Source organism: Corvus kubaryi, unplaced genomic scaffold (assembly GCF_017639235.1).
Source record: "Corvus kubaryi isolate FWS band 111438036 unplaced genomic scaffold, C.kubaryi_AGA036_p1.0 75, whole genome shotgun sequence".
Taxonomy (NCBI): Eukaryota; Metazoa; Chordata; class Aves; order Passeriformes; family Corvidae; genus Corvus; species Corvus kubaryi.
The window spans coordinates 715,318-743,041 of record NW_024582062.1 but is presented as its reverse complement, the minus strand read 5'-3'; the positions used below and the strand labels follow the sequence as shown (position 1 = coordinate 743,041).

The following is a 27,724-nucleotide window of genomic DNA, read 5'->3' as shown; positions in this document are numbered from 1 at the left end:
TCAGGGGTGAGCTTGTAACTGGGCCTGTAGGACAGCCCCCAAGCAACTACTGTAATGGCACAAAACATAAACACTGGTTCCATCGTTAGAGATCTCACAGTAAAAAAATACTACATGTAGGAGAAGATTAAACAGACAGCAAAGTACCCAAGTTCCATTTATGTGGTAAAGTTAAAAGCCTTTCACAGGTAAATACAAGTTTCTTCCTGTTACTTTCCTGCCTGCAGAAATATTTTAGAGTTTTCCTTTCTTCAGCTTTCTCAGGAGTTTAGGGAGCCACTTCTACAGTCACTGAAACCTGGGCAGCAGCTGTTTTCAGTGCTGACAGAACAAAGCCTGTGACTAAAACACTTTGGTCACAAGGGGAGCACAAGGAGAAAGGGGTGCCAGCTCCTCACCATGGGCCGCTGTTGGGAGGGGCCTGGCATGGCCACACCGCTGCTCGTGTTCACAGCCTTCTTGGTGAGCTGGATGTACACATTCCCGTGGTCCTTGGACACCAGGCAGTGGTACAGGTCATCATACCTGACCTCCAGGAATATGGAATCTCTGTCTGTGCAGTCTCCACTCTTCAGGAAATACACGGCCTTGGAGGAGATGAGCACACAGTAGCTGTCAATGTTCTCCACGGCGATGAAACTGCAACAAAGGAGAAAACATCATTAGCTTAAAGCTGAAAATAGCAAATTAAGCATTGTCTTCACCTGTTCTGTGACCTTCAGAAGTCCGTCAGAAAATGCAGTAGTGCAACATGTACAATTCATCTGTATTTAATTTAAACCGTTTAGAAATGGAGCTGATAAAGGACACTCTCACCTAGTTATAAAAAGATCATGCTGTAAATCAAATATTAGTGCTGCCTGCCTGGCCACCAGCTGTGGGCATTACAGGGACACATAAAAGTGTCCTTTGACAAGGCTTAGGAACAGTAATTTCCTTGCTCTGGAGGACTGCCAAGTCCTAATGCTGAAGTTTAATTGCAACTAACTTCAGTTCTGGAGCTAGCACGTGAAAGGTTTGCAGACATTTATGACAAGAGCATTATCCTGTAACCCTCCTGTGCTTCCCTCCTCCCCACACCTCCCTGCCTTCAAAACCAAAACCAAGTTGAACCTGCTGCCAGGATCAGTAACAGAAAAGAGAAATTAGCTGTTTAACATGGGGTGAGAGGTTAAGCAGCAAGCAGGTTTCCCCAGGGAGATTAGACTGAGTGATGAATAGGAAGAGGGAGAGAAGAGTGAGTTAGGAATATTGAGAGTTATGATGGCTGAAAAGGCTGGTGTGTAAAAGAATAACTGTTAGGTGCAAAAGTGAAGTGGAAGTTGAACACACAAATGCTTCTCCCCCACTTCTGATTTACTACTGAAATGAGCCTCATTAGTGGGGCTTTTAAAATGCTGAAAAAATCAGCAACTTGAATGTGAAATCATAGCTGAGTAATAGAGTAGTGCTAAATAGAGTAATAAAGTTCTGCCAACAGCCCCCAGGGTTGACATGCATCTGTAAAGGAGGATTCTCCTACTGTCAGGCAGCTTCCCAATTGCTGCCCTCTGAGCCACTGCTCGTACAAACCTGCCTGCTGCCCTCACATCCTGCAGAATCCTCCACTGGCTTAGAAATCAGTGACCTTTGTCACTACTTGATGTTTCTGGTAAACAGAAAAGTTCCCCATCTCCAAACCCACCCTTGGCTCTACCAGTTAAATAACACTGTGCACAAACTGCTTCGAGCTGTAGCCAAATAAACCCAGAGCTATAAAAGGTATGTTAATAGCCAAAAATATGGCAAGAGGTCAGGCCATGGTTTCTTTTTGTGGTATAAAAGGATAACTCCAGTAATTCTGTATTCCCAGTCCTCTCAAAGACACTGCTCTGCACTGAAATTACCCTTCCCTCTGTGCTGTGTCCCTGCCCTCGCTCCCCTCACACTGGGAAAGGTGCACACACCAACTCCAGCCCACACTGTAATGTCAGTGCTGAGAAGGGCACAACCAGCCTCATTAAAAAGGGCCTGCAATGTGCTTTGCCCAGCTCTGCCCTTGGATGAAGCTCCAGGATGGGATAAATGAACTGTGTTCCTTTAAGTAAAACAAACTGGGAGAAAAGTGGATTTCAGCTTAGAGGAACCCAGGTGAAAGACAACATTAACAGAGTTCCGGAAACCAGCAGCTGCCCCGCAGTTTTCCATCGGAGTTCAAACGCTTCGGGGCAAGGTTCTGCCTTTGAAATTAGCTAAATAGGATGGAGAGTGACATTTTTTATGAAGTGTCACAGAAAACTTAATTTAAACCCAGAGCAGCAGTACAGCTGCAGAGGAACAGCCTGATGCCCTGGACAGGCACATCAAACACAAGTGTTTGAGGGAGGCCCCGAATCCAACAGGGTCACAATGCCACTGAGCACACCACAGGGAGAAATGGGGCACTGACAGCTGCTCTCAAGTCCAGGGGCAGCACCTGGGCACTGACCATGGGTTGCATTTGCTCTGTAAAAACACCACATGATGCATGTACTTCTCCTTACAAGACTTTTACTGGTGGTATATATTCTGAGGAATGGAAACAGAGGTCAGTGAGTTAACAGAGAAGCCCAGAAACATTAGCTAATTTGTAGTTCAGGCTCTACATTTTGTTCTAAGTTTGAGTCATGCATCATTACCTTTGCTCTTGCCAACTGTTACTTTCTTCTCAGTGTCTAGTTCTTAAAACAGGTATTTTTAACCTTTTCAGATACTACTGCAAGATAGAACTTTTTTTTTTTTAAACCCATACAGCTACACTATTATCTCAAATTAATAAAATGAAAAATTAAATGAAACATGATCCAGTAGAACAAAGTAGAAGCAACCAGATCTCTGGAGAATTTGTGGAGTTTTTAACAACATCAGGAAGTAATTACACTATATTTTCCAGAAGTGAAACAGCAAGCCTAACTGGAAAAAAATGTGGAAACATTTAGTTAGAACAGTAGAGCAAGGTATTAAACCCCCTTTTATGGATTTAACTCTGAAGAAAAATATGCAAATAATCAGGTCTTTAAATGTGTTTCTGATTATGATCCTAGGATAAAAGTCAGAGGCATAATTTTGTACTTATTTTCCATGACAAGAAACACTGTGTTCCTGTTGAATGGTGTTCCTAATGGTGAGAGTCACAGTGAATGAACTGCGTGACTTGATGACAAAGGCCACTGCTCTGCTATGGGCTACACTGGTGATTTTTTTTGGTCACAAATTGCTCTTTCCAGTCTCCCTGCCTAAGAGCCAGACTGAATAGGCACAAAGATCCTGAAAGGAGATGGAAACGGGATACCCCAAGTGTGAACTCACAGGGCCACAATAAGTGCCAGATTGCAAACTCTTCCTCAGGCAGAACCTGAAGTGGCACATGGAGCCTGCCCAGTGACACTGGTGACACCAAGTGACCCTGCTGAACCTGCACCTCCCTCTGCCAGGTCCACCATCAGCAGTTCCGACCCTTTGCCTTGGCAGATGCTCTGATGGGTGACAGACAGAGCATCTGACACCTTCCCCTGACACAGGTGATCAGTAACTGTGGTGGAGATCGGGCAAGTGATGAATTCTGCCTTTAGACCCCAGTCCAACAAACTGACATCCCCTGTAGAATAACAGAATAATTGGGGTTGGAAAAGCCCTCTGAGACCATCAAATCCAACTGTTCCTCCAGCACTGCCCAGGCCACCACTAACCCATGTCCCCGAGTGCCACATCCACATGGCTTTTAAATCCCTCCAGGAATGGTGACTGCACTACTGCCCTGGGCAGCTGTGCCACAGCTTTATGACTTTCCATGAATAAATTTACCCCAATATCCAACCTAAAACTCCCCTGGTGCGACTTCAGGCCGTTTCCTCTCATCCTGTCCCTTGTTCCTGTCACCTGTTCTGTGACAGAAGAGCCTGACTGGCTTCCCCCTCCTGCCAGGGAGTTGTGGAGAGCCAGAAGGTCCCCCATGAGCCTCCTTTTCTCCAGGCTGAGCCCCCCCAGCTCCCTCACACACTCCTGGTGTTCCAGACCCAGCTCTGTTCCCTTCCCTGGACACGCTCCAGCCCCTCAATGTCTTTGTTGTGGTGAGGGCCCAGAACTGAGTATGTGTCTGTGTGCGAAGCAGTTTTAGATGTGAAGACATGATGGCAGCAAACAGAACAGAAGTACTCTGTGTAAGTGGCTATGTACTCACAACTCATCCTGGATGTTGTCTGTCAGTTTGAAGAGCTGCTCCTGTCCCTCTGCTTGGCTCTCCAGGTAGCGGGGCAGGAGCCCCTGGGGTCCCCTGCAACACCGGGGCTTCCGCACTCGCTCTGCCTGGGTCCTGCAGCAAGAGACACACAGAGATCACCTGGTGCAGCCTTTTCTTCCACTGACACCTGTCTGCACACAGAGTTCTAGTCATTTTGAAATATGAGGTGTGACAAAGCCTTCAAAAATCCCAGATCTTCACCCGCATGGCATGTAGATCCTGCAAGACTTGGCTCTGGAAGATACGGTGTCTACTCATACATTTCTATGAGACACACAACCATACAATAATAAAAATAGAAGGATTTTGTCTACAAGGAAGGGGCAAGTAGTTAAATTAGTAGGAAGAAGTAACCTGAGCAGAGTATACTCTCTGAAGATCTGAGGATGTATTTATCAGGAGTTTTACTGATTTGACAGTTTTTTCTCACTGCTCTAGAGAAAGTAAGAGTGCACCAATGGACAGCGCCAGGAGACTGCAAACTCTATGGTTATGGAAATAGGAACATACAGTTAAATTAAGACAGAAGAAAAATCCCCATTAATTAGGGTCCCCACAGCAGGGTTTAACATACTTTACCCTTCTGTATGTTTATTAAAAATGACAATAATAAAGATACACATGTGCGGGCTGACAGCCATCGGAGGTTGATATTGGCCACAGCATTGCAGAACTGCAGGCTCGGTTCCTTCCTTAGCAGTATTTTGTCAAAAAATAATACTCTGAATTCCTTCAAGCTCCTGGAACGCCCCACCCCTGAAGAATTGTGTTACAGGCTCCCAAACCCTGCTTCATTCCCTGTCCCTTCCGAGCAGCATCGCTCTGGGGCTGCTCCATGATATTTCACAGCTCTTCCAGGCTATTGCTGTTACAAATTTCCCGGCCAAATGCACCATTTTGGATTAGTGCTCTCCCTTCCCATCCTGACTCTTTTTAAAAACCCTGCACAAGGAACTCCAGCCTCCAGGGACAGGAAGAAGGTCCCACAGAGCATTACCTTTGCTTTTGAAGCTGCCCACCACCAGGAGAGAGCACTCACCTTCTGGGCTCCATGATCTGCAGATGTTTTCTCTGGAGCCTCATTTCCTTGTCACCTTTCCCCCCCTCAGCACTCCTGTCTCACACCTGAAGCCTGAGCACCCTTTTAAAATTTGTTTTCCTTCAAGTTTTTGACAACCCTGAATGCAGTGGTTAGAGCTGTGCTATTAAAGTACTTTGGATCTGAAGCAAGTCTTCTCTCCTGCCCCTTAAATTCCTTGGACATAAGCAAGATTCACCTGCACCAGATACAGCATTCTTGTCTTTCTGAACCTACACAAGAGGTGAACAAACATGTGCCTGTTTTTACCTATTAGACTCTTATAAAGCAGTAAAAAAAAGTGTTTGCTTCTGTGAATGCAAAATATTAAAACAAAGTTCCAAAGAGATTAAAGAATTCCAACCAGTATAATTCACATCTTGCTGCTTGTCCTACTTACTAACTTCCAAAAGCAGGAAAATAGCAAAAGATCACTAATCTAAGAAGCCCCTGTTGACTGTTAAAACCTCTCTATGCCACCTCTTGACAAGTTCAAAGAGCGACTGTCTGCAGCCTAAGGAGGGTTTTAGTTAACAGTGGCCAATCAATAATGTTTTGCTGAGACACTTTCCATTCTGCATTCAGGAAGGCTGGATAACTGGGACAGAGCAGCTGCACTGTGCAGTGGGTTTTACATGAACCATCCTTCAGACAAACACTCCCCTGTGCCAGCCTCTCTAATATTCTGTAGTACCTTGAGAAGAGGGATCTGAAGCACTGCAAGCAAGACCACCCTAAAAATGGGGATAGAACAGGGCCTTTTAACCCCATAGGGCCTTTTAACCCCATAGACTCTGTAACTACAGGGAACACTGGTTTCTAACGTCTGGCTCAAAGCAGGTCAGAGAGGAAGTACGACTGCTAAAAAGGCACAGGATACCAAATGGATTTCTGAAGGTTTGGCAATTTCTGAGCCAAGGTTTTATGTTTTGGTTTTGTTTTTAAATGAAGAAGCACCGTAGAGTACAAGTTCAGTGTTCACCCTGCCTTCCACGCTCAGACACTGATCCTGGTGATAACAGATCATTCCCTTCTTGTTGGTAAGGCCAGCAGTTCTCCAACCCAATGCCACTGGTGCTGGACCTAAACTGCATTGATTTAGTCCATCACCCCCTTGGCAAACTGCTGTGTTTGGTCTGCACAGCTAAAAACATTCCACACCATTTGATTTTTTTTAATCTAAAAATTTGTTCTACTGTCTCAAGTTACATTCTGTAAATAATAAGCAACCCTGGTGAAATCCCAAAAGCTGCAGATTTGTCAAGCGGAGCGGACGGCAGTGCCCACATCTGGGTTCCATTACCCAGGCACTCAGCAGATCTGCTGATTCCTTTTTAATAAGCACACAAAGGCAATACAAGACAGGAATGCCCTCACGTCTGCCCGGCACAGCAGGGAATGGTGCTGCTGGATGGAGGCACAAAGGGCTGGGAGAGGGTGTTGGGAGGTTGAGATGAACACTGCAGCCCTGTCCTGCTCCAAGCTGAGCACCGGAGCTCTCACCCCAGCTGACTCTGCTCACTGGAACCAGTGCCTGGCATTGACTGGTTGGCTGGCATTTGCTGAGCAGTTCACAGAATCCTTGGGATTCAGCTGGCCAGTTTTAAGCCAGAAGTTTTGTAATCAAACACATCACCAACCTGATGAAGAAAGCGGTCAGGTATTAGTGGGGATAATTACTGACCAACTTAGGTTGAGAAAACTCTCCAAGAAACACCACATTTTCCAGAATCACCTGTCCTTGTTCCTTCACTCCATGTTCGCCCCTATCAGGTACCTACCCCATCAGGTTCCCACCATCAGGTCTGTAGATGTGATTCCTGCAGAGGTGCATAAACACACAGTGGCTTTGAGAACAACAACTGTTACTCATCTTTGAGGGTCTCTTGGACCTCAGAAATTTCCCTGAAGTGTATCCTGAGTACCTTGACAAAAACACTGAATATCAAAAGACATTGATCCGTTAAAAGAAACCACCCCTCTTCTAAAATGATTTAGAAATTATTTACAAATTTACATCTTTCTGTTTCCTGAGTATCACACCCAGAATAATTATTCATAATAATACAACTTTAGGAAATGTAGCGACTTCTGAGAAAAACCAACACGGACAAAACCCCATGACCAACACAGTAATCACTGGATTTCATTTAAAATCTGTATCTGGGGCATTTCTCATCTAGATAAGAGAACAGCACTGGCAACCACAGATCTGTTCAAAAACCCAACCTGAGCATGGACACCCCAAATCTTGCACAAACAACAGCTCTAAGTGCAAGGAGATGGAATTCTGGCACCTGGAACCAGTATTTAATGGACCAGGCTCCTCACAGACTGGACCTGCTGCAGCATCTGCCTGCCAGCCAAGCCCCATGGCCACACCTTGGGGTGCTCCTGGTCATGGGCTCCCTCCCAAGGGATCCTTCAGCCCCAGAGCTACCCCCAAAACTCTCAAGGAATCAGTTTCTTCAGCCACACCCAGTTCTTGCTGCCAAAACTTCAGCAACTGTCACCACCTCATTATTCCAGCCCACTTAAGCAGTAACTTGCTGGTTCTGGTACAGTTAAAATTCAGTGTTTCCATTGTAAACTCTTTTTTTTTTCAGGTTTAAAGCCTGCTCTGGGCTGTAGCTTGGCATACTGACTTTCAGCCTGGGAATGATTTTTATCCCCTTGAAATAATTATAAAACAACCTTAATTCAAACAAAGGAAAATGGCAGGTAATGTAAGACACAATTCAAAAGCTGCTGGCATTTTCAAGAAAAAATAAAATCAAAGTATTACTGGCTCTGGAAAAAGTCTGCTTCCTAAATACAGGGAGTGCTTTGTCTGAGGAGGCTTCAGTGCATTTCAGACATTAAAAGTGACATGATCTGATAAGTTAAGGGAGGAATAACCTTTATCTTCTACCATAAAATACACAATTAAAATACCTGATCCACTTGCTTGAGTTTCAGACTGACTTGCACCTGCAGCCTTCCATGAGGATCACCATCCCACGCACATGATTTCCATGAAATGCAGAATGAGGACGGTGGTTGTGCCACAGACATGATGGGAGGACACTGTGCAAAAAACACTTGGGAGCGCCAGAACCAATTAAATGCTGAACAATGTATGCCCTTAAAAATTGAGTTGAAAACTCAGCCATCACAGTGACAAATTCTCAGTGCTGCAGCCATAGCTTGGGAACACATGGATAACAAACGAAAACAAACATGTGCCACTTGTGATGGGGTCTGTAGTGCACATCACACCTCTGCACAGCACTAAAGATCCACTATTTCCACAATTCTTTCCTCACTGATGCACTTAACTTTGTTTCATGTGCTGAACCCATGTGATGAGCAAGAATATTCCCTGAATTTACTGAGCAGAAGGGGAGAGATAGCACAATTTTGATGTGCCAGCTCTCAGCATCTGAGAAATTTAATGCCTTGGGCCTAACTTCAGGCAAACGTGGCAATCTAGATTCCCTGTTCCCTGGTGATTCTACTGGTGCTCTGTTTCAAGGGGTCAGTGCACCCTGTGCCGGACCTTGGGGTGCAGTTCCCAACAGGCAGGTCACACTGCCTGATCCGAGATCTGGCACAGCCATGGGATTTATTTGCTGGTTCCAACGCAGATGCTGTTAAGGTGTGTTAAAGTGCACACACGGTGGAGTCAGTTGAGTGCTGGATTTGGCATCAGAATGTCTCAGTTAGATGCAAGAATGTGTAAAATCACGAGCCAGACAGCTCCCTGCTGACTGCAGATCTGAGGAAGCTCATATGCACCGTTTATTCCAGCAAATGCATGGAATATATTGTGCTTGTTAAACATGTTCCCAAAATGCTAGTTTCAGGCAGAAACATGCAAATAAATGGTGCCTAGGGTTAAAACCTCCCACTTACAGTCAAATCCCTCCTCTTTGGAGGGATCTCCCAGCTCAGATGCTGCAGACCTTTAGCTGACCCGACATGCCTTTAGGAGAGTACAGCATGCTCAAGGAACAACTGTTTATCATGGAGGTTGTTCCTGCCAGTTTCTTGAGATAGAGCTTTTCTCCCCCCTCCCTTTTCTTTTGTACACCAGATCAAAACAAAATTGAGAATTATTCCTTGGGTTTACAACCTCACCAGGCTCCAAGTTCAAAAGGAATTGAGAAGAGATTAATTAAGACACAACTTAATTATGACATCCATATTACAAATCCAGCATTTGGACAAGGTGTTTGAGCTTGCACTGTAGGCAAAGCACTGACACCAGCTGCACCCAGGGTATCAACCTCTGGCACTTGCCCCACCTCTGCCTGTCACAGTTGTGCAGCAAAACCCGCATTTTCTCAAGCACTTTGGCAACATCAAGCTTAAGAAGTTGACAAAACGTAACACTGCCATCGTAGTTTCCAGTTTCTCCTTGACTTTTACTGTACTCATTACAGGGATATCTGCAGCTGTCGTCTTAAAAAGTTTCTTGTCTAACCAATGTGTTGAAAAATGCTCCCATTCGCCTTCTGACTTGATGTAAAAGATAGTTCTTAGCAGGAATTTCCTGCAAACACCTGTCTGAGAACAGAAGCTGAACATGCCTTAGTGAAACCAAAGTGCCCAGGGCCATAACACTGCTCAGCCTCAGGGTACTGTGGCTTTAAAATATTAAATACTGTCTGCTGCCAGGCAGGGCCCATAGCAAATGGAGCATTGCTCTTATGTCTGTGCCCATGGAATTCCAGATTGGTTTGGGCTGGAAGGGGCCTTAAAGCTCATCCCGTTCTACCCCCTGCCGTGGGCAGGGACACCTTCTCCTATCCCAGGTTGCTCCAAGCCCTGTCCAACCTGGCATTAGACACTGTCAGGGACAGGGAGTCACGTTTATAATGGTCCCATCATTGCTGGTCAAGCAATACCCAGTTGTAGCAAATGCAAACACAGTGACTTTACTTTGAGTATAAAATACTTCAATCTAACAGAAATGCTTCCATGTTGTATTCCTGCCTTTCTGGGAAAGCAAATCTGCTTTGGGGGAAAAAAAAAAACCAGGGGTCCTGCCCAGCATCAGGACAGTGACTCTGGCTGTGCATGAAGGACTGTGTCAATCAACTCTAACGACTGGATGTTTCTTCTCTTTCCAACCCTCCTTTTAAACTTCTCAGTTACTACAACTGGGGCTGCAACAGGTACAGCAAAGTGCTCCAGCACAAACCTCACCCAACAAAAAGCTACTCATGAGGTTTGTTTGATTTTTAAAGTTCACAGTTGCAAGAACAATTCAGATCAACTGGCTGTACTTACAAAACTGATAAAGAGCATTCCACATGTTAACAGCAACATTAGGTGAAAAAATTATCTATAAAAATACCAGCCACGTGCTAAATGAGGTGACATCAAGGCAATAAATAGCTCCATCTGTATGAAACAGTTTGCAGAACAACCCAGAAGACGTATCTGAACAAAAAAGTAACTATGGATGAAGCAGTGCTGAAAAAAAAGTGGGTTGGATTTCTTTTTTTGGTTAAAAAAAAAGATCAGTTTTACATATTTTTCTGCAATCACTTTATAAATCTGCTGCACATTAGAAATCAGACACACATGTATGTTTTTCAAGTACAGAAAGTCGAAGGTTTACATTTTAATAGCAAAGTGCCTATTTGTGAATGGCAGCAGTGTATATTACAGGCAGTGTGAGAGGGTTAAACAGGACAGCCTCGACTCTTTATAAACTTTTGCCCTCTGGATATGTACTCATTGGCTGCTGTACAAGACTCGAGCTGTATTACACGCCTTAACGATATGGTTCAACTGTCGGTCAGGCTCGGGGCTGGCGCTGGGCCAGACCGCAATCAATGGGACACAAACCTCCCCCTTTCAGATCATCACGAAGGCTCATATTATCTCCTTTTTGTCGTGCTGGTTAAATTTATGGAGCAGAACCCCGAAGCTGCATTCCTTGGCCTGGGCCGGCCCACGCGGGCCTCCCTTTGTTTGGTACTGTAAGGAGCGTGCTTTGGAGGATTGTGGGGTTGTTAGTTCAGGCACTGACTGTTTGCTCATGACTGAAATGAAAAGAGTTCAGGGGAAGGGCAAAAGGACAGCACAAGTGTAAAACCCCATCCCAGCAGGCCCTGGGCTCCCATCTACCGCTCCGGCCTGGGAGTGAACACAAAACCTCACGTTAATGACAAAGGGGAAAGCCTCTCTAGTAACAGGTAAACAGCCCGGCTGCACCTGAGCAGCACCTCGAGCTCTCCTGCTTTCAGGCAAGCCTGCAATTGCTACATAAAGATGAACCTCGACTAAGCTGGCTTAAAACACTGCTTAGAAGTGGTATTAGTTTAAAAGCAATGCTGTATCTCTTTGTTTGAAAATAAAACCCATCAGTGCACACAGCCACACAGTTTACTATTTCCACCACTTTAAACACATGGAATAACCTCAGAGAACCCGGTATTTACGATGTAGCATGGAATTCTAATAAGACACAAAAATGAATGGAAATACAGTACAGAGAGAAGATTTTCATTTTGTCTAAAATGGGCATTTCTTACATCTTTATACTTGGTCTGAGGATGAAAAAAATGCACCTCTGGGTAAGCTCAGACACTCTCTACTCAAAGCTTTGTTCCTGTCATAAATAAAGGGCACTTCTTGATCCCACTCCTGACACCATTCTCATTCCAAATCCAAAAGACAGCACTGTAACACCTACAGAGAAGAAATTAGCTCTATACTAGCTGAAACCAGGGCAAGATCACAAACTAAGGATGTAAGAAACCTCGAGTGTGATCTCAAAGGAAAAGCACCAGGAGCAAAGGCAAATGGAAAGACTCAATTCCAAATCCACACAAGAGAAGCAAATACATACATGGGAAACCCCAAGGACTCTCAGTGTTGTGTAAGAATAGAAGGTGCCTGTGGACTCATTCTTCAGCATGGATATTCAAAAAATATCCACCCTTACCTTCATCATTATTAAGACATTCCCAAGAAGCCACTCCAGACCTGCTGTACCAGACTTCACCCCTGTGGTCCCAGCACAGCTGTCTCTGTCCAGCAGGTCACACAGTCACTGCACTGGTGAGCAGCTCCTGTCACTTGTGCCTTAGAAATAAGAACATAAACAAACCCTACACTCCTATTGCACTACACCAGTTTCATCTTTCCTGCTATTTTTATGAACTGAAAATCCTAGAAAAAGGGCTAGAAGAGATTATGAAAACTCACAGAATGTATGAGATGTTTCTCAGTGCCAGAGCCCAAGCCCGACACTGGCCACAGCCTGATGGGCTGTCCCAGTACATTCCAGCAGACACGGCTGGCTTGAATAAGCCTTTGTTCTTTCCTGGTGGGCAGACGCTCCCTACTTATCCCACCTCGTTCTGAGCAGGCAGATTTGTGAATTGGAACTGCGAACTCTTTACGGCCCAGTCTTCGATGACTTTTTAGTAGGTTCTGCAGATGGTCATGCATGAATATAATTTTTTTTTCTTTTCCAAAGACTCTCCAATTCTATTCTAGGAGGCAGCAATGCAGACTAATTAAATCTGCAGCTCTCTGGAATTGTTTCCACCCAAGGCAAGTGTTACACAGAATACATGAAACAGCAGCATCCTTTAGCAGAGATGCTGTGATCTAAAAAAATCACATGAATGCCTGAAAACAGGAAACATGCAAAACAGGAAGAAGTGTTTCTTTTACTTTTTGGTCTTTGTGTCCTAAAGCTTTGGATGAAATAGAAGATAATTAGAACATGCAGGCTCTAGAAATACAAGTATTTCCAGAAGACATAAAACTTTTTCCCTGTCTAGCTGCATTCCTTTGAGTTAACAGCTAAATACTGTGAAGTGGGCACACAGAATAAGAATTCCACTTTGTGAAGCAAATATTTCATGTCATGTGAAGTTCAAGTATCCAACAAAGGATTTATCTGCTCTTTTCAGAAGGAAGTTCATAATTGCTTCTATTTCTGATGGACTACACCGGACCAACGTTAGAGTGTCTTGGATTTAACTGAACTGGAAGACATTAGTCACCTACTGCAAATGTCTGTGTGTCCTAAGAAACTTTCCCATGGCCTCCAGAAGTGTTGCACTGGAAAGGGAGCAAGTTCTGTACCCATGATGTCTGTTTTCAGCCAGCTCTCCTTTCCTACCTGACGAGACTAACACCAAGCAATGCATTTCCCTCGCTAATGTGCACCTTTTCCAGACCAGTTACCGCATACAGTAACATCAAGCTGAATCTGAACCCAGATTTCTGCATTCAACCCAGCCCAGGCAACGGTTTAAGTCTAACAGGAGCTGGACATGGCTCACTGCATGCAGCACCTTTCACCAGGGATGGAAAGGCTCCTGCCCTTACTTGTAACATATTTGGAGGGTGTGGAGGCCACCACAGTAAGAACTCTGCATTCATTCATCCTTTTGAAATTATTTATTGCTATTAATGAATGGATATCTAAAGAAAAAGACGATTTAACATTTTATGCTTGGGTAACTCCTCAGCATTGCTCACTTCAATGTTTTCCATTTTCATGATCTGTCCTCCCCTTGCAACATTCCCTTCCGGTGCCTCTGTCCCTTGAGCAGAGTCTGAAAGCATCCAGGGTATCTTTCTGCCCTCAAATATCAAGTTAAACACTAATGTTCTAGTGGGAAATCCTTCTTACTCACAGAATAGATGCTGGGATTTAGAATGACAGCCAGTCTCTCACAAAGTCTCCCTGTTTAATGCCAACGGACATGTCACCACTGGAGAACCCAGTGCCTGCACAGTTTTCTTAAGCCAGGTTTTTGTTCAGTTTAATACATTTTCTGAAGGTAAAGCAAAAAGGCTTAAACAGTAAAAGTTACACAAGCCTTAACTAAAGATTTAGCCCTCCTTGTTGGAATTTGTTGGAACCATCTACAGCTTCTTTCTTAAATGTAGGGTGCATGAAACGCCAGAGGTACAACGCGAGGGAGCTGAACAGCCTCAGCAACTTAAACCCTTGAGCTTGAAAAAGTGTCTTTTTACAAACAGATAACAGGGCTGTTTGGGGGTTTTCCTGTCTCAGACACTGCTACTCTAAGTCTAGCTCGTAAGCCCCAGAGACTAATCAAGGTAACATATGTAAAGTGTGAGACCTGTATGATTAAACATTGCCCAATGCAAGCCCATAATTGCTTATTTTTTTCCAAAAACCTCCTATTACATAAAAATACTCCTATAGGCAGATATGAAAGGAACCACATCTATATAATATTAATGTAGGGTTATGTTGCTTCTCTAGGTTCAAACACCATGAGTTTTACTTCCTTCCAAATAGTTAAACTGAGTCAAGTTCAGAAAAGAGAACAATGACAACTGAGTATTTAGTAGTGCTGATCCCTAGGAACAGCCTCCTGGAAACATTATTCAGACATACAGTGGGTATTTGCAGTAATGCACAAAAATGTGTTAAGAGTTTGGGCACCAATCCCACTCAACCCTCTAAAAAGGAAAGGGAGAGGGATGTGTCAGTGCAGTTTGGGTTCTCCAAACCATCTGACTTTTACTGCGCACAAACAATGGACAGTGTATTGTTCTAGAAACTGTGACACTTTTATACATGAGGCTCTAGGATTACAGACTGCGTAATAAAATATGATTAAGCAAACTCAATGTTTTAAAACTTCATCTTTCTTTTACTGTATCCTGTGGATTACAAAAGAAACCCAATGAAAACTAACTACATGCATCATTTCTTCAGCCATGCATAGCAAATCCTGTTTTATTGTGAAGAACAGAGCCTGTAAGTCCCAAGAAATTATCCTTCAGCTCTTTGTTCCAGGAGGGAGGGCAAAGGGAACAAACTGTGAGATGCCCAGCCTGTCAGTGCTGGTGGAGGACACAAAAAAAAAGGAAAGAAAAGCTGCCTCCCTGTATTTCATTCTCACACAGAGGTACTCAGGCTTGACTTCACTTTCCTTTATTTCTATAATTTTTTTAGAAAATTTTGAAAAATTTTGAAAAAACTTTGAAAATTTTATTTTTATTTCTTCAAATACTAAGTTTTATTAGCCACTGTATGAGTACGTTGAGCTTCCGAAGTGCAGGGAAATGTGGGGTGGCATCGCACCCCATCCTCAGTTCTCCTAACTTTGGGCACTCCAGAACAGTCATCACAAGCCTCAGCTGCTTGAATTCCTTCCAAAAAGCTTTAAGGGGAAGTTGATTTTCCCCTTAGGAAGAGTGAGCATGCAAAGCAATCTTGACAGATTCCACTCCCAGGCAAACATAATCACTACTTGACTGACAAAAAGCGCTACTAGTTTCTTGATGCACAGCATAAGACTTGTGCAAAATGAGATCTGAGTAGAAACAAGAAAAAAAACTAACACATTCTTACAGAGAGCTATAGAAAAGAGAACCAACTAGAAGCCAGAAGTGTCTTATGAAAGAAGCACTCCTTGAATAGAAAAAGGAACAGAGAACCACTTTCTGTTCATTCTAAAGGCAGCTTCATTTATTTAGAAATCATTTTAAGTCTTAGATGATGGATTACTGCATCTTTCTAGTTTAGAAACTAAATTAGCTGAGGTGCATTTTCAGAAAGAAATTAAGGTTTTGAGATTAAATCAGCCACACTGAAAAGAAACAGGGCTGCATTTGGGGAACTGCTTCTCCCACAAGGAAATCCACATTTACTTATGCAACAAGCAAGAGCAGACACTTCAAGAACAGTGCCAGTATCTCCAAATGAACTACAGAAAGCTACCAGTGATAAAATAAAACTTAACAGAAGAATACTGAGCAGGTGAGACTGGTCACAGAAGAAGAAGCATCTACTGAGGTGCTGCTAAATGTGTAGACACAAACCCAGGTTTGCTTAACTACAAGGATCTAGTGATATAAAACTACATTTGGAGGACAAATTAAGAAGCACTTAAAACCCCAGGGAGGACACTGAAGTACTGAAGGACCTGAAGAGGTCAGAAATATGACAGGAAATTAAATGGGGTTCAACCTACAACATTGCATTTCTGGGGAAAAATAACCCAGAACACAAATGTGAAATGACAAGGAGATACCTGCAAAGCAGTAAAATCAAACAAAACATACAGAAAACCTCTTGGGGCAAAACAGCAAGCAGAAAAATAGGCATCAGTTTGCAATGGGATATGGCAGTAAAACCATGACAATTCTGGGTGGCTTGCAGAGCACAGCTTGTCCCAGAGCAGAGGAATGACGGGCCCTTTTCACACCACAGTGATGGGAACCTGCAGATGGGGAATTTCAAAGCATCTCCACAAAAGCAGGGGAACAATCTGGATATCAGCTAATGACAGAAGAATGTAAACCACAAAATCCAGTTGGACAGTAACTGAGCATGGGAGGCTGAGCTGACACTGAGGAAAAGCCCATGGCTACAGCTGTGCAACAAGGACAAATCTGCTCAAAGAAAACAGATTATCATGAAGACCTGTTATCCCACTGGGAGAAAGAAAATAGGATGTGAAGGAAATCACACTGCTGAAGTAATTAATTGATTAGACTGATAAATACATTTTTTTCTCTGGCTTCTAGGAAAATCTCAGGAAGGGCTTACCAGGAGAATAACAACATCCCCTTGACCAGAATCATGGCCCATACATGACTGACATTATTGTAAAGAGTTGTAAAGTCAGAGCTAGATCAAGTCCAAGGTCAGGACCAAATCTGAGGCACATACAGAAGTGTAAAGGTTCAAGCAATATATACTGTAAAACCTGAGAACCTCGTGGCAATATATTGGCTGAGTTGGTCTCCATACAATTATGTACATATTTCCTACTTCTCCTTGGTGTCACTGATACTCATGCTCTCAACCACACTACTTTTGACCTCACAAGGCAAATCACGGCTAACAGAGAGATGCATGCAAAAAGGCAAAAAAAATCAAATTAAATCACCTTCTTTTGACATTGTGTCAAACTTTGCAACCTCACTGCACAACTCCAAGTGATGAGCAAAGGAACAACTAGCACAGGCTGCTGCTTTCCACATGAAGTACATTTAAAAGAATAAAATATTTACATAACAATCTTCTGTGACCATTAATGGCTTTCCAATCTCAAACTATTCTTTACTAATAACAGTCTACTTCATGGACAGAATTCGTCAGAATTGAGGAGGTCATGGAGTTATCTCCTTACTTCTAATTTTCACATCATGACTCAAAAAAGAACACAAACCCTTGCAGCAACAGTCCAAGAATAATCTTAAACTTGCACTGACCTGGCAGAAGCCTGAAAGAAAGCCATAAAGAGAGTTTCCTGTACTAATTCTTAGGTTAGACACACATCTAAATATAAACGTTCTTTACTTGTGCTGTACCAGGATGTAAAACACGTTTCTAAGCGAGAGCTCTCCAAGCATATCCAGAGACATAACAGCTTTCCTGTTTTGAACTGGGCTTTAAAGACTTTTGGCAGTATATGAAAAATATGGAAATAATCAGAACTGTTGTATGTAACACTGGAGTACTTGGAACACATAAAACCCACTCAATAAAGGTATCAAATCATAGACATTAACTGTTTATAAATTAGAGGTATACTGCACTTTCACCAACTGCTTTATGCTCTCTTCTGCATTAAATTTAGAAGTAGTAGGGCAGCTTTATGATTAGATAGTAAGTTTGTAAGATTAGCCTTTAAAAAGTCCAGTCTAAAGTCAGATTTAAAAATATTTTCTTGCACTTTAAACCAATCACCTTTGAAACTACCCCCTTAAGGTCTAAACCCATCACCTGTGCCTCAGCCATGCTGATCTGGCTCCCTGTTCCCAACACATGGCGTGTGCCAGCTGCAGGAGTTCCAACACAAATCAACACATTTCAAGACAAAAAAGACTCATATCCATGTAGCCTGATCACAGGAACACATGCTGCAGACTGTTGATTGCATTCATGAACTTTGCTGGAATTAAACTATGTCTTTTAGGAAAGCCAACAACCTCAATTAAAATTCTTCATCCCACTCAAATCTGATCCAATGGTTAAAGTCAAGCAGCTGAAATTCAGAGCTTTTTTTAAAATTCAACCATGTAATTAGAGAATTGCAATGGGCCTGTAATTTACAGTTACATATCCTGCTATTTAAATGCAACTGCAATTAACTGGCTGAGTCAGCTTTGCAGCAGCACCAGGAGCGTGCACAGGGTAAGGTCACACAGCTCTTGTCACGCTTATGAACTCAGTCTTCAGGTGTGCAAAACTACACTGGAGACCAGCTCCTCCCATGCACATTCAGTCACATCCATCAGGGAAGGCTGCTCTTGTGTGCCGAGCTTGGAAGAGCCAACACAGCCCAGCACACTCCAACCGGAGCCAGCAGCTCGGGCTTGGAACGTTATTCTCCTCTGATTCCAAACCACACATACTTGAGCAGTTACAAACGCGGCAGGGGGATAGTGGTACACGGCAGCCCAGAAAACAGACAAACCCTTTGTTGTGTGGGGCTTTTTAAACCCCTAAAAGAACAATTTGGCTCCTTCATTATATAAGTACATAAAACCCACACACCAAACAAAACATGAGTGCAAGGTTGCTTACAGATGGAGGTGGCATTTTGGTCCCACCCCACTCCTTACACTACCTACATGTTCTCAAGTACATTTGTTTAGCTAAAAAAAGTTTTGATCGGACTTTTGTAGACTGGAGAACTGTAGTAACTGAGTAACCTTGAGAAAGGTCGGGGCTTTTTTCCCTTTTTTTTTTTTTTTTTCCTTTCCTCTTGTAAAAGGTTGTTGGGTCAGAAACTCAACTGTGTGTAGATAAAATAAAATAAAATAAAATAAAATAAAATAAAATAAAATAAAATCAGTAAAAAATAAGATAAAATAAAATCATTTTACAGTGCTCATGCATGACAAAAGGATTTCAAAATCTAGTGGAAGCAAAAGCATGGTTCAGCTCATCTGTCCTAACCTCTTCTCTGAACTGACAGTTAGCAAGGCAAAGAGAAATATTTCCCAAAGGAAATACAAGCCCAAGATCAGGCTGGCTGGAGACCCTCTTGCCCTCTCTCTCCTGGCTGGTGTCCAGTTTGGCAACTATTGGTAACACCTACTGCATACAGGCTGTATCTCACAGAAGCGTGTCAAAACAAGAATTTTAAGAGTATTTTTATCTTGAAACAAATTACAATAGACACACAGCTCAACCAGACATCCAGCTAACAGCACAGCCAGGTGTGCTTCTCCCCACCTTTACATAAATCAGTCAACCTGTACAGTCACAAAATTAAGACATGTGCAAGCGAAACACTGGATGCGTTTTCTCAGGGATGCACTGAGAGTTCTCATTTAATTTTGTGCATGCAAATATACTTACCAAATTTCAATCCTTGACCTCTTGGTTTTACAAATCAGGGTAAGTCCCAAATATGTAATACATACATGTACAAACTTCCATTTTCAGAACAAAGCCCACCTAAGGTCATTCTTCAGGCTTCCTTCAACTCACTCACACTTAAACTTATTTTTTACTGAAACCCTGATGTAGACCCTTCAGAATCCAAGAGCGGCATAATAAAACACAGGAAATGGAAAAGCCAAATGGGAAGACAAAACAAGCAGAAAACCCAGCATTTTTCAGACATTTTTCACCAAGCTTTCTGACAATAAAACCTGCTTAGGGTTTTCTTTCACTTCTTCAGCAGACGGGTCTAGTGTACATAGAACAGGACTTCTTGGCATAGTAATACAAAGCAAACTTTTGGCCACAAAGAGCACAAAAACTCTTCTCTCAGAGCAGCCCTTTCAGAACTTGGCCCTTTCCCTCTGCCACACTCACAGTCAGTGCTAATGAACATTTATTTATTTTAAGCAAAACCATCATTACTTTGCTGAGGCCACATTACACCAGTAACTGAGCACAGGAAGAAGCCAAAGCATCTGTCCTGACGTGCTGATCCCTCACACAGAGGAGGATGGTCCCATGCACATAAGGGCACACAGCCACTCCCTTTCATAACTGAGAATTTTGCACAAAATGAAAATTAGAAAATAGTGACACTATATTGATGACAGAACTCTTCAAACCTTTCAAGAGCTGTTTTTCTACAGTGAAATGAAAACTGGAGGTAGAGCAAGGAGAACTCCTTCATTTCAACTCTGTGTGAGGATTTAGTGGTAGAAGTTTAACCTTACTACCATACAGCCTTTCTAAAACCTTTGCTTTATCTAATGCTGTAGCTTAATAATTCCTGTTTTACGTTGCAGATTTTTCGGGCAAATTTCACTCTTGTTAGAGTATCAACAAATGCCATCTATCAAACAAAAAGCAAATGGAATTAAATGGGCTGATAACAGCTTATGTTAACCTTGATTATTGTTGCTTTGCTTGCAGAAAGACAATCGGTTCAGAAGTTGCAGCAGGCACTGATACACAGTTTTATAGTATTATTCACTAGAAATCCCAACTGGTGGCTGACCTGGGGCCGCTCAGGGTCGCAGTGTCCCTCACTGCCTGTGCGGTTTCCGACGCGAAATCCAGCGCTCCTGCCACAGGTTTGGTGACAGTGCCCACCAGCCCCTTCCCCAGGCCGGATATGAAACCACTGACCCCTCCTTCTGTTTTCACACCTTCCACTGTCGACGTTATGACACTTGTCAATCCTCCAATGATACCTGGCAAAGACAAGAGCAGCAGAGAAGTCCAGAATTACTGGCTCTAGAACGTACAGAACCTCATCCACCTGACGGCTCTCTGTCTACAGAGTTTATTGTGCATTTAATTTAATACACACTGTTTCAAACTTAATTACATTAACCAGTAACTTTACTTTGTATGTAGTATACACATGCATATGTACAGACAATAATATCCCATAGAAAAATATTTAATTCATCACTAAATATATGTATTTAAAAATATTTCTATACTGGTTCACTTCCAGCAGCACTTACCAAGAGTCCTCATCCATTGCACAGGTTAACTGGTTACTTAGGATGTGACTAAATTCTATCACCACGAAAGCTGGTACAACTTGAGACAGAAAACAGTAGAATGCATTTCTCCACTGGACGAAGTCAATTATTTTAAACTGGCACTTTAAGTGTCTTTAAAGTCAGTTTCAATGACTAACTGTGATGCTGCCAACAGATATTTTTGTGCACATTTCCCTTCCTGCAAACATCAGTGCTCTGAGAAATCAAGCACCTACTGAAGTTTCAAAAGACTTGGAACAGTTCACATTGTCTGAGAACACACTTTAGAGATTTCATATCTCCGTGATTAAAAGATAGTTTCTAGTGCCCTGGCTCAAGCACTCACCTGCCCAGCTTCCAGCAGGCAAGGGCTCCTCTGAGGTCTGTAACTCAAGTACAGACCACGCAAATCTCAACAGCCAAACTCAAAAAGCACAAAGTATTTAAATCTCTCCTCTTGAGTAACTATAGTTTATGATTAAATCCTGTCTGTTGAAATGTAGTAATTAGCAGTTCCTTTCTTTTTTCAAAAAACTGAATGGGAAGCATTTAAAAATGCCACAGACTTAGGATTAGAACAGCCACACTAATTACTGGATAATACAACACAGTTAAGTGCTTTCATAATGGACTTTTCAGCAAAGACTCACATATTTTGGATTTCCCGTGTTTCTACCAATTTATGTCAGACTGTACAGCACACTGGTGTGAGAGGAACCTTTCATGATCCATTTCATACCTACAGTGTCTCTGTATGACCAAAGCAAAAAGACTTTTCTCAGCATAGAAAAGATCCTCTTTTACTGAAAGCCAAATCAGCTTTGCACAGGCTGCAACAGTTACACTGTGAGAATAATATTTAAACAAACTGAGTCAAGATGATGCAAAATATAAATATTTGATTTAAACTTGGCTTGTATTGATTTAACGTTCTTCAACAGATAAATCATGAACTAAATCGATGTGAAGTTCTGGCCAAATTAAAACTAGTCCACTGCCTTTTATACAAGTCCATGTCTCTAGTTCTTAGTACACTGAAAAAAACCACGAAATAACCCAACTGGTGAAATGTAACTTTAAACTGATGTACTGATTCCAAGGAAACTCAGGTTTCTGGAACTAAAAGCAAACATAAGAAAGCTACAACCCAGCCATACTAACATTTTATTTTAATGTCTGGCCCTCAAAAAAACCCTGTGTATTTCATGCTTCTACAAAGAAATGGATGTTCTGGATGAATTTTCTTTGCAATTTCATTTTAATTTGCAAAAAAAAAATTTACTTCCAGTTACATGTGAAAAGCCCTGATTAAATGTAGTTTCTGTTGACTTGAAAACCAAACAAATGCCCCCCCCCGACCTGCCAGTACTGAAACTCAAGCATAAAGCCTCTGATAGCTCCACTGCCCAGGCTTCCAGCAAACACGCAGCAGTAACAATCACTGTTCTTTGCAATCTGATCATCCCTTTTAAGAGAGAAATGAATTGAGATTACAGCTAAGGATTACCATGTGCAAGTCCATGGATTCCAGCTACAAGGTGTTCTCCACTGGTTGCAGCATGATATCGGATGTATTCCCGCTCCGTCTGATGTCTGTTATCCATGGTCTTTCCCAAACCATCTGACAAAGTCCCAGCAAACTGCAAGAGAAGAACCTTTTCCGTTATTAAAAGAACAAAAGCTGTTTCTCCTAAGTAGATTCATTGCAGAAAATACCTAAATCCTACTTGTGAAATGCACATTTATACAAATCATTTTGATACATAACGAAATCTGTCCAATCCTTTTGCCATGGAGAACGCTCAGAACTACATCAACACATACAACGGTGGTGACAAGGAGGTGCACCAATTACTGTGGCCAAGCCAAAACAAACCAAGTCTGTGAAAGATGTACCAAAAGCAATGCCAATGACCCAACTGCGACCCCTCAAAACCTCAAAGGAATGCTATTTAGATACAAAGCTTTTCCTCTGAAAAAATATGTGCAAAGCTTCAAGGCAAATATGCCTGTCATGAAACTAAAACATTTTTAAGAGTGAATTAAATTCTTTTTAGTAACTCAGGGTAGAAGTGGCTGTGTTGTAGAAGGAGTGGGAGCCAGGCCACACTCACAGCATGACATGGGGAGATCCCTGACAGGATTCCAAGCTGTGCTGGGAGGTGTTGTCCTGGTTTAAAGGACAGGTGTCTGCCAAGGAAGACGGGAACCTCCCTCGGAATGGAAAATATGACCCCCTTTTCCTCCAAATTATTCTAACTTTGAAATTACAGGGCTTTCAGGCAAAGATATGGGAAAAGGAATAACAGTTCTTTACTAGCATGTATAACAAGGCAAGTAACAACAACAACAGCAGCAACAACAAACAGAACCAGAGACCCAGTGCCGGCCTCTATCGGCCGCAGGCGCTTCCCCCTCGGTGCAGTTCCACTCACGGCCGGCAGGGGCGCTGCTGGCTCCCGGCCGGGCAGGGCAGGTGCGGTGATTCCCCCGCGCCTGCAGGGGGCGCTGTGGCGCGAGCTCAGCTGCCTCTCCCACACATGGTAACGCCGGGCACAGCCGGCAAGAGAGAGAAAAAGGGGCTCCTGCTGCAAACTCACGGGGGAGGGAGGGATGGAGCAGGTCTCAGTGCTCCTCTGGGTCGTGAAATGAACTGGTGCAGGAACCTCGGAGCAGCAGGCTGGAACAGCAGAGGCGGGCACACACAGGGTAGTAAACAAAGCGTAGCAGAAACTCTGCGGCCGCACCAGGAGCCGCAGGGGTCGGGCGGACAGAGGGTGTCGGGTTGAAGTGTAGCAAGAAACCCGAAGCAGTGGTAGAAAAACAGTGGGGCTGGGCAGTGGCAGCTGGGCTCCGACAAACAGCCGGGAGATGTTCCATCGGTGGGGCTCGGAGCTTGGCGTGCCGGGTTTTTCCCCTAAGGCACCCGAGCAGATGGTGAGGGTCCTTTCCAGTGAGATCAGGTGTTGATAAGGTCCCAGTTAAACGGTCGCTCTTATGAGCGAAGCCCCAGTAGGAGAAGCAGTAAAAGACGGAACTCCGCCGTGGCAGCGAATTCTCCCCGCAACAACCGCAGCCCAGCCGTCTCCCCGACCCGAGAGCTAGAGCTAGGAGCTGAGCCCTAGAGATATCTCTCGGTATCTCTGCCCTTCCCAAGAGAAAGTCCCCCCCAGTTAAGAGGGTAGCCAACTGCACCCTTCCCAGTCCTCCTCCTCCCAGCACATCTTTTGTCTCTCTTAAGTATCATCATCATCTCCTCTTAGGCAACAAATGGGAGAAAATTCCCTGAGAGAAAGCACAAAAAAAGAAAAATCCTAACCTCCAACAAGTGTCCACAGGTACCATACTAAAGGCCCAGGGGCAACCCCGAGTGTGTGTGTGTGGAGCATTTTGACTCCTTACACTTCCCTTGAACAGTGTGGGGAGACATGCTCATGGATGAAAGGGAACATTATGTCCAAACAGGATTTGTTCCGAGAACTCTAACCATTGCTGTGTGCGAGTCAATGAAAAAGCACCAAATAAAAACGATCTACTGTGATCTGCTGACCTTTAGTCTGATGTAATTAGATAGAAACCAGAAGCCTGGTGGAAGGAGGGAGGCAAGAAAAGGAGACAGAAAACCTGAAACTTTGCCTTTATTCAGGATGTTACTATAGAAAAGGGCTCCTAGCAGGAATTTTCCTGGAATACTTTCCAAACACTAGCTGGGTTTTGATTAAATGTAGTTGGACACCTCCTGTATCACTTTCAACTACTATCAGCATTCTTACCTCCTTTCAATAAATGAACAAACTTCATCCTCTCCACCCCTGCGGAAGGAAAGATCATTTAAAGCTTTGTTGCATCTTTCACTGGGCCAGGTGCCCCAGGAATGTCACTCAGGATGCTGAAGTCCCTGGTGTCCTGCATGACTACAGCTCTTCCAGGACAAGGATTTCATTGTGTGAGGACCTGCCTATGTCTCAAGGACCATCTCCTCTGCACCCACAGCAGCTACCTTTGCAGAGGTAAAACTCCTCCGTGGCTCAGGTGTGCACCAGAGGACAACTTAGACCTGGTGTGAAACCCTGATACACTGAAGATTAAAAAAGAACTGGACAAACAGTTCATTTACGGGCCCAATGCCACAATGAAGTTCCCCTCATTTTTCTGCCATTTCTTCCAAGGCTGTGTTTCTTTTTCACTAATGACACTATGTCCCAGTTTGAAAAACTCCTTTTGAGCTTAAAGACAAACAACTCCAGTGGCTCCAATTATCTAAACAAGTAGATTTTAACAACAGGGATGAAAATGAAATCCCATGACCTTTCTTGAGACTTGATCATATGGACACTAAACAGAACATAGTGGTCAAGGTCTGAGTTACTTCTGACCTTGTTGTGAACTTAATGTAGATGCTGTGAACTTAATGTAGATGCTATTTTTAAAAAAAATTATCCTAGAAATACAAACCAACCTGAAGTTATTTATGAACTGTGTTTAAGATTAGGGGTTTTTCTGGAAAAATACTTTGCTTATGAGGATTAGAGTAGTTGCTATAGAAACTGAAAGGCTCAACAGGTCTTCAAATCAAACCTCGTTACAAGACCTGAAAATTATTTTTCAAGAACACATTTTGGAAGTTACAGTCGTGCATGACTGGACAATCAGCCAAGCAGGAATAAACCAACTTATTGATGAGAATTGGTAATGTCTCTTTACAGCTTTCCCCCCCCTGCACCCACACTGTCCAGCTCCACTACCCCAGCTCTTCCTGTGAATACAATCCAGTCTTTCCTCAAATTGCCCTTCCTCCATGACACATAATCTGACACCTAATGGTCCACAGCAGTCCTGTTTGTGTGTAGACATAATTTTAATGTAATAGTGCATTTTTCTTAGTAAGGAGGAAAAAGGAAAAAATCCCATGCACACAGTTTAAAAGTCGAACTCCATTAGCTATAAACCCAAAGTTAAACAGGGACATTTTTGTTTGTGTTATTTAGAAAATAGCACTGAATTACAGCTGTAAGCAAGATAATTTAAGGATTTTAATGTACCAAATGTACCATGAAATGTTTCCATTTTGCCCTGATTCAGGTGACAAAATCTGAACTCACAACATGTTAGTTACAAGACATGAACTTCGTGTTGAATTACTTTTTGATGCGGCTCCTCATCCCCTCTCCCCAGGACTGTTTGTTTTCTGGCCTCATTTATTAAAGACTGAAGCCAAACTTTTGTCACCATCTGCACCATTTGTACCCAAACCAAGGGGTTTCCGCAGGGAGCACAGTGAGTCAGTCCCTCCTGAGCCATTTCCAGCTGGGACCAGTCCCCTCCTGCTCTTCGGTGCAGAGTTTACCAATTAGAGGTGAAATGCCAGGGAAGATAAAACAAAGGGATGTTCCACAGGCATTAGCAAGTGATGGGAAGGGCTGCTGGGCAAGGGGGTAAAGGTTTAGACTCGTATTTGAATAAAGATTCAGACTGTGGTGTCTGAATTACCCTGATTCCTGATCTGAACCACATCCATCCATATCACCCATTACAGGTAATACCACCTGAGTGAAATACCTGCTGGGGATCACAACTTGACACTTTTTTAAACTTTTCTGTGCACCTCAGAAATACCTTCCTTGAAATGGTTTCTGAAGTCTATTTCGACTAATAGGATTGTATCTACTATACAATAGGAAAATTAAAGATTTCTAACATAAAAAACCCACAACCAACCAAACACCTGCACAACACCTCCTGTCCAGTCTGTGTAGGTTATAATCACTTTACTGAGAACAAGTTCCTCAGCAGTTACTTCTGGATCAGAAACCTAAACAAGCGTTAGAAATGTAAGCAGTTTAAGTCCAGCTTAAACTCTGAAGGGAGATTTGAACAAGCTGAAGCACAAAAGCAGGCTGCTTCCGCCCCCCTCCCCCTCCCGTCTTGCTTTTAGATACCTCCTTTGGGGAGTGCAATATCAGCTGCTGAGGTTGAGGTTTTAAGACTCCTGAAAGAGCAGAGATGGTGCCTTATTGAGGTGTTAACCCGGTTACACAGCAAATCGGCTCCAGATAAACAAAGGTGACACCAAAAGTGCGACCCACCCTTGTCTTCCTCAGCTTTTGTTAATAAGGTGTGACCTGGTAACTTCAAAGCCTACTCAAGACCATGTAAATGCCAACATAACTAAACACAACAGTCTTCGGAACAAACATGAAACTAATCAAGGGACTTGTAAAAAAACAGCTCCCCCTTCTCTACCCTAATTTTCATAATGAGTTCTTTGTCTACTTGCTGATGAAAAAAAGAAATGAGTCACTTGGTCTTTTATCTCTGCATTTTCCCCACTTCAGACATCCCTTGCCTTGAAACAGGACTGCAACACAATACATTAGTTTCAGCTAAGGGAAGTTACCTGCTTCCAGACCAAAAGGCTCCCAGTGTTTCTGGATGAAGCAAGTCTGCACAAGGCACACGTAGAAGTGGGTGTTTTA

At 43.1% G+C, this 27,724-nt stretch overlaps 1 protein-coding gene across 1 annotated transcript in view; it reads right to left on the bottom strand.

Annotated features, from left to right (window-relative positions):
- The window catches only part of VPS13D (vacuolar protein sorting 13 homolog D), a 97,059-nt gene that overhangs the window by 1,280 nt on the left and 68,055 nt on the right, over nt 1-27,724 (bottom strand). Inside the window, 4 exon segments of the mRNA XM_042051386.1 lie at nt 399-639; nt 4,199-4,330; nt 20,753-20,948; nt 22,756-22,888. Coding sequence (XP_041907320.1) covers nt 399-639; nt 4,199-4,330; nt 20,753-20,948; nt 22,756-22,888 — 702 coding nt within the window.